Source organism: Lipotes vexillifer, unplaced genomic scaffold (genome assembly GCF_000442215.2).
Source record: "Lipotes vexillifer unplaced genomic scaffold, Lipotes_vexillifer_v1.1 scaffold1235, whole genome shotgun sequence".
NCBI classification, from domain to species: domain Eukaryota; kingdom Metazoa; phylum Chordata; class Mammalia; order Artiodactyla; family Lipotidae; genus Lipotes; species Lipotes vexillifer.
In genome coordinates this window covers 1313790-1326741 of record NW_006775530.1, presented here as the reverse complement: position 1 = coordinate 1326741, position 12952 = coordinate 1313790, and the positions used below count along the sequence as shown (strand labels likewise).

Below are 12952 nucleotides of genomic sequence, written 5' to 3'. Positions count from 1 at the left end.
GCATGTGGGATCTTCCCGGACCGGGGCACGAACCCGTGTCCCCTGCATCGGCAGGCGGACTCTCAACCACTGCGCCACCAGGGAAGCCTGTGTTTCAGAACTTGAATCTCTACCCCACTTTGCCTCCTAGTGAGCAGGGAAGACCCCCTACTAGAAAGAGACTGCACATAAGCGCAGTCCAAAGAAATTGCACAACACTTGGGTGTTAGAGCCCAGAGGCGGGGCAGGCAGGCCCTCCCCTCAGTGGGGCAGGAACAACTTACCTATTGTGCCTTCACTGCTTCTTCAGTCGGTACTGTCACCAGCCTAGTGTGCAGGAAACTGGGAGGAACTAGCCCCAACAGTTTTTTCCGTATGTGGTATGACTTCATTGGAAGATTCTTTTTTTTTTCTGGGGCATTTGGTCATTGTCAGTGCTGGCACCAAGAGATCACAGTGCAGCATTGACTGAATCAGTCCAGCCTCACATGTCTCTTTATGGGTCACTAAACTCCAGATACAAGTCAATGATGTGGGTCAATCCACATTAAGGGAAAAGTGACCAGATTCCACTTTGGGAGTATAAGCAGCGGGTAATGTTAGATGTCAGGTGCAGACCAAACTGTTAACCTGCATCTGAGTTTAATGTGAGGCAAGAGATTAGAAGGAGGGGACTGTCGTTGGAAAGGACTGGCTAAACTGTGACCCTGGAGAGCTACCGGAAGACTTGGTAGAAACGAGCTATATAAGACTCTCAGTAGGAGGAAGAGGAGGCTGCACAGGAGTGCTGTCCATGGTGCCACTGGGAACTTCAGCCCTGCTTTGCAGAGGTCACAGGAATAGGGTCATTAATAGTCTGACAAGCTGGGATCCACTGAATCTGAGGGGCCACAGCTGGGATAAAGTTAGGGATTGAAGAAATAAAAATATCATTATGTACAGGAGGAGGTTAGTATTGGGAGGCCATGGGGTACATGCTTTGCTCTTTTTTACATAAAATTAACATTTTTTTTTTTTTTTTTTTTTTTTTTTTTTTTTGCGTTACGCAGGCCTCTCACTGTTGTGGGCTCTCCCGTTGCTGAGCACAGGCTCCGGACGCACAGGCTCAGCGGCCATGGCTCATGGGCCTAGCCGCTCCGCGGCATGTGGGATCTTCCCAGACCGGGGCACAAACCCATGTCCCCTGCCTCGGCAGGCGGACTCTCAACCACTGCGCCACCAGGGAAGCCCTAAAATTAACATTTTAACGATGTTAAAATGTATAATTCAGTGGAATTTACAGTGTTGCACAGCCATCATCACTGTTGTTCCAGAACTTTTTCATCACTCCAAATGGAAACCCCATACCCATTAGGCATTCAGTCCTCATTTCTCCCTCCCTTCAGCCCTGTCAACTGCTAGTCCACTTTCTTTCTCTATGGATTGTGCATGGATATTATGTCAGACAGATCTGGGTTCATCCTGGCCCTGTCATTTACTGACAGTTTACCTTTGCTCCACTAACATAGCTTTTCTGATCCTCAGTTTTCCAGAGTTTTAGAATGAGAATAAAATGCTTAACTTGCAGGACTCTTGCGAGAATTGATTGTATATTAAATGTTTAGCTGAATACCTGGTTCATTCTTAAGTGGACATGCAATAAGTGGTAGTTATTGTTTGCTTTATAAAAGCAGTAACAGTGGGGTTCCTATATTATTTTTTTTTAATTAATTTATTTTTGGCTGCATTGGGTCTTTGTTGCTGTGCGCGGGCTTTCTCTAGTTGTGGTGAGCGGGGGCTAGTCTTCATGGCGGTGCGTGGTCTTCTCATTGTGGTGGCTTCTCTTGCTGTGGACCATGGGCTCCAGGCGTGCAGGCTTCAGTAGTTGTAGCACGCGGCCTCAGCAGTTGTGGCTCGCGGGCTCCAGAGCGCAGGCTCAGTAAGTTGTGGTGCACGGGCTTAGTTGCTTTGCGGCATGTGTGAATTTCCCAAACCAGGGCTTGAACCCATGTCCCCTGCATTGGCAGGTGGATTCTTAACCACTGTGCCACAGGGAAGTCCCCCAGTGGTGTTCCTTTAAATTGTATACAACTGCGTTTAAACGGCTTATTCACCAAAAACTCAGGTAACAAAACTTAATCATCTACTCTAACAGGTGCTGACGTAGGGAACTTGACTTTTGCCTGCCGGGCTAGTTAGAGAGGTCAGAGACTTATATATTCAAGAACTGATTATGTGTTACAAGCTCTAAAATGCTTTTGGAATTTATAGGAGAAAAGTCATTAATGTTGGTTAGATGCTTAATGAATATTTGAATTAGAGAATGAATGAACAGTTCAACAGTGAAATGATACAGCAGGCCTATGGAAGAGGCAGAACTTGAGCTGGGTCAGTTTAATAAGTACCACTGCCTGTCTTTCATCTATAAAGTGCAATCTTGTCGTTAGGATGCAGAGCAATCCATAAGGTGGATAATAGAACTGGATTTTGATGATTGTTTATAGATGGCCAGTCCAAAATTTTTGGAAATAGATACACTTCCATTAAGGATGTTTAAAGAGAAGTAGATTAGGGCCCACTCCAAGGAGGAATTTTAACTATTAATGTTGGAAGGGAGGTGACAATCCTGTGTGTGTCAAGCAGAGGCCATTCAAGTTCTTTGAGCTCTCATAGAGAAAACTCATTGATCAGTTTGAGCCAAAGGAGACTTTAAATCTTTCCACTTTGAAAAAAAAAATTTCTCTATTCTTAATCTGTGAACTTAATGGATTATTGGTGAATTGATAAGTTATTCTTAATTTCTCCCTCTTTCCACACGCGCTTCCCGTCATCACTCTCTATCCCTTTAAACTTGTTTTTCTTCTAGCACTTGTCACTGTCTGATATTATATATTTGTTTATTTTCTGTCCCCTCACTAGAATGTATGCTCCTTTGAAGCAGATAATTTGTTTCCCACTGTATCCACAGAACCACAAATGTGTCTGGCACACAGTTGGCACACAGTAAACATATGCTGAACCTTTACATAAAAATGAATCACATATGTATATGTATAAATAGCTGTGCAGTTTTTTTCTATTCCTTGTAAGAAAATACAGAAAAGTACAAGAAGAGAATTTAAAAATTGGAGTTTATCAACAACAGCATATACCTCTGAGAAATGTGCTTGATTTGAATTCATGTTAAAGTTTGAAGTGCTTTAGCCCAATAAATAATAAAGATTTAGCTTCATTTGTTTGTTTGTTTGTTTGTACTAAAGATGCTGGTAAGGAAGGATGGCTCCTTAGGGATTACCTCTGGAACACACAGTCCAGGGGCAAACAGTAGGCCCTTACATTATCTGGGGGAATCTCTTTTTTACCTCCTGTAATTGGTGATATCATAATTAGCCCCACATATTATTTCTGAACACTGCCATACAGTGCACCTCATTTAGCTGGGCTTATGGAGGTTTGATCATGCACAGGAAGCTGGCTCCTTCGTTATCAGGCGCCACAGAGGAGTTGGGAGGCTTAAGGAGTGTGAAAAATTAGGTTTGATTTAAAGGGACAGGGTTCTCTAGAAAAGCACAGAGATTTTTCCAGCTTGTGCCTCCATGACCTTTAGTTTCCCATAAACATCATTGATTTCTACCTCAGTGCTCTTTCTGTAAATTAGGGCCTCTTGACGTTTCCCTTTCCTCATCCTTTAAAATAGGTCTGCTAATACAGACTTCGTGAGATAGTTATAATTTCAATGTGCAAGCTCTTTAAAAAATCTAACATAGTACCTGGGAGATAAAAATCCCAGCATAGTTTCTGGAACACATATTAAGTGTGTAATCATTGTCAGATCCTCTTTCTTCTTCTTTTATTATTATTATTGTCTGTACCATCAAGTTTTAGTTAATTTATTAGAACAGAATTGCATTTTAAAATCCTATTGTGGGGACTTCCCTGGTGGTCCAGTGGTTAAGAATCCACCTGCCAATGCAGGGGACACGAGTTCAATCCCTGGTCCAGGAAGATCACACATGCCATGGAGCAACTAAGCCCATGCGCCACAACTACTTAGCCTGTGTTCTAGAGCCCACGAGCCACAACTACTGAGCCCATGCTGCAACTACTGAACGCCTAGAGCCTAGAGCCCATGCTCCGCAACAAGAGAAGCCACTGCAATGAGAAGACCACGTACCACAGTGAAGAGTAGCCCCCGCTCACTGCAACTAGAGAAAGCCCACGTGCAGCAACGAAGACCCAACGCAGCCATAAATAAATAAATAAATAACCGTAAGTTTGTAGAATAAAGAAAAATAAAGTGAAATAAAATCCTATTGTGTTTGATTAGAGTTTTGAATAGCATTTTGGCACTTCATAAGATACTTTAAATTATCCACCTTGAATAATAATAATTATTAACATTAATATTATTATTGGTTTGTTTTATTTTTCCCGTTAGATCACAAGCAATGAGAGAGAACAATTCTTGTTCACTTTTATATTCACTACAGTGCTTAGAACAGTACTTTGATTCCAGTAGATTCAGAAGAGTTTGTTGAATCCTTTTTAAAAGGTACAAATAAAACAGTTAACATAGTTATTGTTAATAAACATCAGAATCCTCACAGACTTAACCCTGTAAAGCCAGTGCAGATCTAGGTGCACATTTATTGAACTGGAGTTAATAGGACATGCCCATGTGACAGTTACATCTTAAGAATGACAAATCTAGAGCAAGCTGTGTTTTGCTGTTTTCTTTCAAATCTAGTCTTAAGCTTTTCTATTTGGTGGTCATTGCTTGTTAGTTTCTAATAGTAGGGCCTTTAGCAGTAAGATAATTATTGTATTGATGAATAATAGGTGAAGAGACTCTTGAGGTAGTCACAAGTAGGAAAGGAAGGGGTCAGAAAATGGGTTCATCTACCTGGTTCACCCAGCAGTTTTTAAGGCTGCACGCATGAAAGAGCAATGCTCCCTTTTTAGTCTTCCTTTGATTCAGCCTGTCTGCTAATCTCAGATGGTTTCCTTAGGCTTAGAGCTACAATTGTTCACCTCAGGGCTAGAGTGTTGCTTAAGATAAGCCTCCAAACCCTGCTAATTCGTGTATGGTGTTTGATTCCCATTGCTCCGGCCTTGCACTCAGTGTACCACCATTTCCTTTTCCCTAGGTGTACGTGGTCGGGAATGAACCTTTAACAGTTTTGGTGGATTCCCTGCTTCCTGTCCTGGGAGTGCTCTTTTCTCTCTACTGTTTTACCAAGCACAGTGTGTCTCACATAAGGTAAACAATCTAGAGAACCTTATTGTTTGTAAATACTGAACTCTTTCTTGTATGTTGTTCTTATTTTGAATATGACTTATGCCACTTTATAATTTTTTTTTTTTCTTTCAAAGTCAGCAGAACATTTGACAGTCCTCTAGAAAAGCAAGAGAGCTTTGCAGGTTGCACGGGATTGGATCTAGTGTTTAGAATGACTTTCCTTGGCCTCTTAGACATTAGAAATGAAATCTCCGTTTACATGTATGAACATGCCACTGTTTGATCAGTGAGAAATACTGGAATTACATGTCTAGGGAGGAGGAAATAGAGGTTGGATCATAAATACCTTGTGAGTAGTTAGAAATCAAGTTTGGGAAATCTGGATCTGAATGTGGCACTCTGTAATTTAGGCTTGGATTTGGTGTTAGTGCTGTACAGTGTTGTTGAGAATGAAGGGGTTCCTTAGTCATCCAGAAAATAATCTTTTGTATTGGAATTTAAGTAGGACTCATTTTGTATCAGCTCTGTTTTCACAGTGATTTATGTTGTTTCTTCCTCCTTCTAAGACTTTAACTGGAAGTTTGAGATTGACAAATACACACTACTATATATAAAATAGATAATAAGGACCTATTGTATAGCATAAGGAACTCTACTCAATACTCTCTAATGGCCTATGTGGGAAAAAAATATAAAAATGAGTGGATATATGTATTTGTATAACTGATTCAGTTTGCTGTACACCTGAAACTAACACAACATTGTAAATCAGATATACTCCAATAAAAATTAAAAAAAAAAGATCCTACAGAATTCTGATTTTTGGTGTTTGGAAATTCCCCACATGTAATCTCATATTCAGTAACAGTATCTTCTTCATAGTGTTATTATGTAGACTAACTATGCATTGAAGTGTTTAGCACTGTCCCTGGCAAATAATAAGCTCAATAAATAGTCACTATCATCATTAAGTGATAAAGCAAAGTACTCAGTCTTGCATATTATTCGAAGCTTACATATTGCCTTTAACTCTCTAGCTTTTGGTCAGTCGATCACTGAAGCCCACAGACATGAGGGAAATGACAAGAGAAAGTGCAGTGGAAGATGGAGGCTATAAATATGTGCATTTGGCTTCAAAACACCATTCCTATAATAACTCTGGTTTTAGTTTTGAAGCCCAAGTCCTCACAGCACTATCATGTCCTCATCAGAGACTGAGAAGGAAGAAGCAAACATTTATTCCATTCCTGTCCTAGTTGATTGGCACAGATAAGAGGGGACAAGGAATCAGCAAGAATTTGTTGGTGTGCTGTTTCTTGGTCTCCAGTTATTGGTCCCCATCTTAGATGGTTTGATCACTGTAAACTTTTCTTTCACAGTACCTGATTCAAAGGCAATGAGTTCATTGGGAATAAAAAAAAATCATGTGGGGCTCATGTGTCATATCAGGGCTGCTTCTACGACCAGAGATTAGTCAGTCACTCCCTGAATTTCAGGATATTTGCATTCTGAAATTCACAAGAAGCGTAGTTTCCACTCCCGCACTTCAGTAGTACTAGATGATTGTGCCAGCCTTTAGAATGCATGGAACCTGACTTTCATTCTTTCTTTTTTTTATGTTAGCTTGTTAAGTGTGTAGAGTAAGATGACAAGCTCATTTATAACTGCTTTTTTCTGCCAGGTCACTTTGCCAAGAGATCTTATTATGGATGCTGGGGAAACTGGAGAGGAAAAAGGCAGTTACTAGCCTGAAAGGATTTGCAGGGTTGGAGAAAACTGTGCCCTCTCTCCATTCTCTGTGCCACTTTAGAGCTGCCACTCAAGGTGGGATTATGATTACCATCAAAGAGGCCGTTTGGTGAGTCCACCCATCCTTTGCTGTCTCTCTTCAGGTTTAATTGTACTCGAAAGGCCATTCTGTGACTTGTCCACTAAGGGGCGCTGATAGAAAGGAAACCAGAAACTCAAGCAGCTGAGGTGCTGCTATTTATTGATATCTCTGAGTGAAATGTGAGCCTTAAATGATCCTCCAGGTTTTTCCTAGATGCTAGCTAATAGGTGCAATTTACTGGAGCCTCACAGCTCTGCATCACAACAAGCCCACTTACTTCACAAAGTCTTTGCCAGTGAATCAGAGTAAAAGGCAGATATATATTCACCCTCAACACCATAACAATCCAGTTCTCTCTCTGACACTCAGAATGGTATATGTGTGTTCAGAGTCAGACTTAATCCTAAGGGAAATTGTCTCAAAGCTCTCTTTTATGGTAATTTTATGATGGGGGTTTGTTTCTCCTAGGGTTTGTTTAGAAGGCGGCTAACAAGTGTTAGTGGAATGGATAATTTATTTCTCCTACATCTCACAAGTGTATTTTAAATTATTTCCATTTTCTAGGTGATGTGTAGATGTTATTACCTACGAACATAAGTTCTTGTTTTTTTTTTTTTTCTTTGTGGTACGCAGCCTCTCACTGTTGTGGCCTCTCCCGTTGCGGAGCACAGGCTCCGGACGCGCAGGCTCAGCGGCCATGGCTCACGGGCCCAGCCGCTCCGCGGCATGTGGGATTTTCCCGGACCAGGGCATGAACCCGCGTCCCCTGCATCGGCAGGCGGACTCTCAACCACTGCGCCACCAGGGAAGCCCCATAAGTTCTTGTTGATCAGAGTCCATGTAATATTTAACTGGTGGCAGCTACTCAGATGTCACATCACATTCAAAGTGCTGCTATTTGTTACAGTGTTTAAATTTAACTATTTAAGTTCATGGTTAATTTGGTTAAGTTTTAAAACACTTATTCAATATGAGAGTCTTGAGGAAAATAGAAAAAGACATTGATTGCAAACAGAATTATCAGTACAAACGTAAGCTACTAATTTACTGAGAGTTGTTGAGCATTAATAGGTTTTGCGGTTATAACTATGCCCCTGAACTAAAAGAGCTTAATATTTTTTGGCATGTTTATTTAAAAACCCCTCGGAACAGTTTATCCTGGGACCAATTTAGGGACTAGATAGAAAATTTTATAGTATGTGACTTATCAGCAGTTCAAACTTATTGCTGTCTTAACAAGTCTTTAGTACAAATATGTCAAAATCAACAGTTCTTATTGAAACTACAGTTTCTCTTCTTGGTAGGAAAAAAAGTGAATAGACAGTGATTGAATGGATCTCCATACACTGCCAGAAGCAATGGATCCTTAGCCTGGGGTCTGTACATGGACTTCTTGGAATCTATAATCCCCTTGAAATTATACACAAGAAATTTTTTTATATGCAAACATGGATTCTTTGCTGAAAATAGGGTCCATAGCTTTCATTAAGTATTGAAGACGCTCCATGTCTCCAAAATGTTGACACCATACCAAAGAAGTGTGTGTGTGTGTGTGTGTGTGTGTGTGTGTGTGTGTGTGTGTGTGATTTTATGATTTGTTCTAAAGATCCTGCTCATGGTGCTAGTCCCCCAAGGGCAGGGTCCATATCACCACCTGGTCTTTATCACCACTTACCTTTCACTCTACCATTCTGCCCAGCAGCACCAGTAATCAATAAGAAGTTTGATTAAAGAAACTCTAAAAGAGCAGCTTAGATTTCATGATCTTTGGATCAAGAAGTTTTACCTTTCTGGAACTAAATATAACTATTTGGAATTGACTCTTTCATTGAAATTTTAAGAATGAATAAAGTAATGCTTCTTAAGGTAGTTGTTGTCATGTCTTTTTTTTTAAAAGAATACTTGAATACAGTACTTCACTTTGACAGTTGGGGTGGTTCACAGAAGCTTAGAAGCTATTTCAGCTTTTCTTCTAACATAAAACGTGGTGGAGATAACATGATTGATCTGAAGGACTCTGGAAGATACTAGGATAATATAGGAAGTAATTCCAAGCGTAATTTCTAGGTTATTCATTCTACTAAAGGAGTATAAAGGCTATGCTATTCAGTGAACTGGCAGATTGGGACATACTGCCCAGTTAGACGGTTTGCCAAATTAACTGTAATAATTGTATTTTCAATGAAATGAAGCAGCATCTGTCATTTTTTTCTCAATTTAATCAAAGAAATTCTATTCTTTTTTTTTTAATTAACCACTTTATTTATTTTTGTTGTATTGGGTCTTCGTTGCTGTGCGCTGGCTTTCTCTAGTTGCGGCAAGCAGGGGCTACTCTTTGTTGCAGTGCACGGGCTTATTGTGATGGCTTCTCTTGTTGCGGAGCATGGGCTCTAGGCGTGCGGGCTTCAGTAGTTGTGGCACACAGGCTTAGTTGCTCTGCAGCATGTGGGATCTTCCCGGACCAGGGATTGAACCTGTGTCCCCGGCATTGGCAGGCAGATTCTTAACCACTGCGCCGCCAGGGAGGTCCCAGAAATTTTATTCTTTCATCACAAAAGTAATACACGTTCTTTGTATAATACAAAAAAGCATAAAGAGAAAAACAAAAATCAACCACTATCCTAATCACTGTTTACATTTTGGTGTTTTGGTGTATCTTCTGTACCTTTGTATTTATTTACATGATGCTATATAAGAATACTATATATTGGCTTTTACACTTATCCGATGAATGAAAGCTAGAAGCCATAGTACCTCATGAGAATTTTCTTGAAACGTTTTGCAGAAATCATGGCACCGTTTTTGATAACTTAGCCACATTTTATTACTTGGAAATTTGCCCCCCTCAGTTTTCTGCGCCTTTATGCATTTTCATAACTCAACAATTGGTTCACTGAGATTGACTGAATCTCTTCCTATGAAGATCATGTCTTTTTCCACTGCCCATAACCCTTCGTGGCTCATTGAAAAAAGGTCCAAGTTCCTTTGAATGGCATCCAAGGCTCTCTGTGATCTGCCCTTGCTTTTCAGCCTTCTCTTTCTCTTCTTCAGGAACCAGAATATCTGCATAAACCTATACTTTAATTCCTCCTTGCTTTTGCAACTTATTGAAATAGTAGTAATTCTTCAACGTCCATCTTAAAATGAATCTTCCCCATTTGAGCAAATGACTATGTAGGACATGATAGCCTAGCTTCTGAGAATAAATACCTTTTCAGCATGGAGAAACAGGAACATAATTTAAACAAAATTTTTAACTCTTTGTAATGATCTACTGTATGGAAATAACATGTTACTTTAGAAGATTATTAATGGGGTTTCCAAAAAAAATAGTTTCTCTGGGTGATAAATCTTACCCTGCATTGCAGTGATGAAGATGAAGATGAAGCCCTATACCAGAAGGTGTCCTCAGAGCAGTGCCAGGTAGAGCACCTTGGGGACTTGCTGTCCCACTGCCAGGAATGTGGTTTGGCAGGTGACTTCTTCATCTTCTGCCTGAAGGTAAGAACTAAGTATAGTTCATGATGAGCTTTATTCTAGGATAGTACCAGGAGCCCCTTTGAATTTTCAAGGCAGTCATAATTTTAGGTCCTAAAATTAGGTCTTAATTCAGGAGAAATAGAGGACAATGAGGGTAATTTATTTTTTAATAGCCTTTGGTTTGGTCAAAAAGAAATTTACCTTCAGCAGTACACATATGATTGAACTACTTTCCAAGATAATCTGCACTGAAATTTTAGAGATGACCAAAGCAGAGCTGTTGATCTATTAAAGGGTTAATCTTTGCTCTGTGTTGACAGTAAGAACTCTTTTGAAGTTAATAGTAGGTTTTACAGCTATAGAGTAATCCCTTATTCTTTCTGACTATTGTTTTGTCAGGTATTTGCAAAGGAGATTTAGCAGTTCTGCCTCTCTCATTTCATTTTGTAGCCACTTGAAACCTTTTCCGGGTTTGTTTCTTAGCCTGGTGGTTGTACTTCCTTTTGCCCTAATCTCCAACAGTAACTTATGCCCCATACTGTTACTCCTTGTTTGTACTGTTAGCGACCATAAGCCGATATCTCTGATTCCCTGTCCATCTCTGCCTTCTTTAGTATTTTCCCTAAATAAAGTGTCAACTCTAAGAGAATGTCTGTGGAGTTTAAGGTTGGTGTGGGTGTGGGAGAATGCAAGGAGGGAATCAGGGCTAACGTTCCTAGAATTGAAGTGGGTGATACTTTTTCGATGTTTCTCACCTCCCATGTTCACATTCATCTCCCTGCCCAGCCATTCACTGTAAATAACATTCCAAGAAAATGCCCTCTTAATTGGATAATTTCTTTAAAATTTGTTTAAAAAACAAAAAGTCAAAGGGCTTTGCTCTAAACCAAGGTTCTTCTGCCTTTGTACTATTGACGTGTTGGCCTGGATAATTTTTTCTTGGGGTGGGGGCTTCCTGTCCATTGTAGGAAGTTTAGCAGCATCCCTGACCTCTACTCACTAGATGTCTGTGTCACCTCCCAATTATGACAACCAAAAATGTCCCTAGATATTGCTATGTGCCCCCTGGGGAGCAAAATTGCCCAGAAACCGTTGAGGACCACTGCTCTAAACTGTCAGTTACTAAGGTAAAGCATTAATTCTTAAGGAACCTAAGGTTTTCCTTTCCCAAGGAAATTTACAGTGTGAAAGCTAGGGAAAAGCTTATAAAACCCACAGTAATGAATTATCTATTAGAAGTTTAGTTATTAGAAGTTTAGTTATTAGAAGTTTAGTTCTAAATATCTTAGAGAAAAAGAGGTGTGTTGCTAAAAGCATGTAATAGTCTCTAAAAAAGGTTTGGAAATGTTATATGACCTCAGTTCAAGGGAAGCTGGTGGTAGAGATCATAAAAACAGTGCTAAAGTAAGTAGTCTGTCAAATTAGTTCTTTGTGTGTATGTATGTTTTTTATTATGAAGTTTAAAATTTTCGTATACCTGGTATCATGATATATGTATTATTCTGCAACTTACATCTTCCATTCAACTGTGTTTTTGAGATCCCTCTATACTGATATCCATATAGATCTAGTTCATTTATCTCACCTGCTGCAATATAATAAATACATCACAATTTATGCTTATTGCTGTACATTTAAGTTGTTTCCAGTTTTTGGCTATTGTATATAATGCTGTCATGAAAACAGACTGGTTCTCTATATACACATTTCAAACAGAGTTTTCTAGCTGTTTTTGAAATCCTTAGTTGTACAGGATTTTTCTTCTCTTTTTCTTTTCTCCCACACTGATAGGAGTTGACTCACATGGCTGTGGAAGATGAAGCAGAGTTAAAATCAAAGCCCTTCTCCAGCAAAAGCCTCTTGGAATTAGAGCAGCACCAGACTCTTCTTGTGGAAAGTCAGGAGCGGAAGCTGCTGGTCCTCCAGCTTACGGCTGTTCTGTGTGAGAGAATGTCTGAGCAGATATTCACAAACATCACTCAGGTCAGTGACGGCCACATGCCAGTTCCCAGCCTGGTGGTATTTGTCTATTTCGGTTTCTTTCATTCTTTCCCCAAAATGTTCAAAGAAATGTCTACTCAGAGTGTGGTTTGATGACACCTGCATCAGAGTTACCTGGAATTCAGGTTAAACGTAAATTACTGAGCCCACACCAGGCTAAGAGAATCAGTACTTTCATAGGTCCTGGGAATCAGCATGTTTAACAAGCTGCTGAGGTGATTCTCATGCACATGAAACTGAGAATTATTTAAAATATTTATATATCACAGTGGTTTTCAACTTTTGGTGCAAATAAAATTGTCTGGGATCTCTTTCCCACTTGCCCACTTTTAGAGAATCTGATTCATCATGGCTGCATTAGAGCCTGGGCATATGTATTTTTTTAAGCTCCATGGATGATTCTAATATGCATTAAAAGTTGAGAATGATTAAAACTCAAATTT

General features: G+C 39.9%; 1 protein-coding gene across 1 annotated transcript in view; it reads left to right on the top strand.

Moving 5' to 3' along the window:
• Positions 1-12952, top strand: part of TANGO6 (transport and golgi organization 6 homolog) — a 188581-nt gene that overhangs the window by 42486 nt on the left and 133143 nt on the right. Inside the window, exons 8-11 of the mRNA XM_007449938.1 lie at positions 5106-5218; positions 6879-7055; positions 10397-10529; positions 12300-12491. Coding sequence (XP_007450000.1) covers positions 5106-5218; positions 6879-7055; positions 10397-10529; positions 12300-12491 — 615 coding nt within the window. The remainder of the gene's footprint in view (positions 1-5105; positions 5219-6878; positions 7056-10396; positions 10530-12299; positions 12492-12952) is intronic.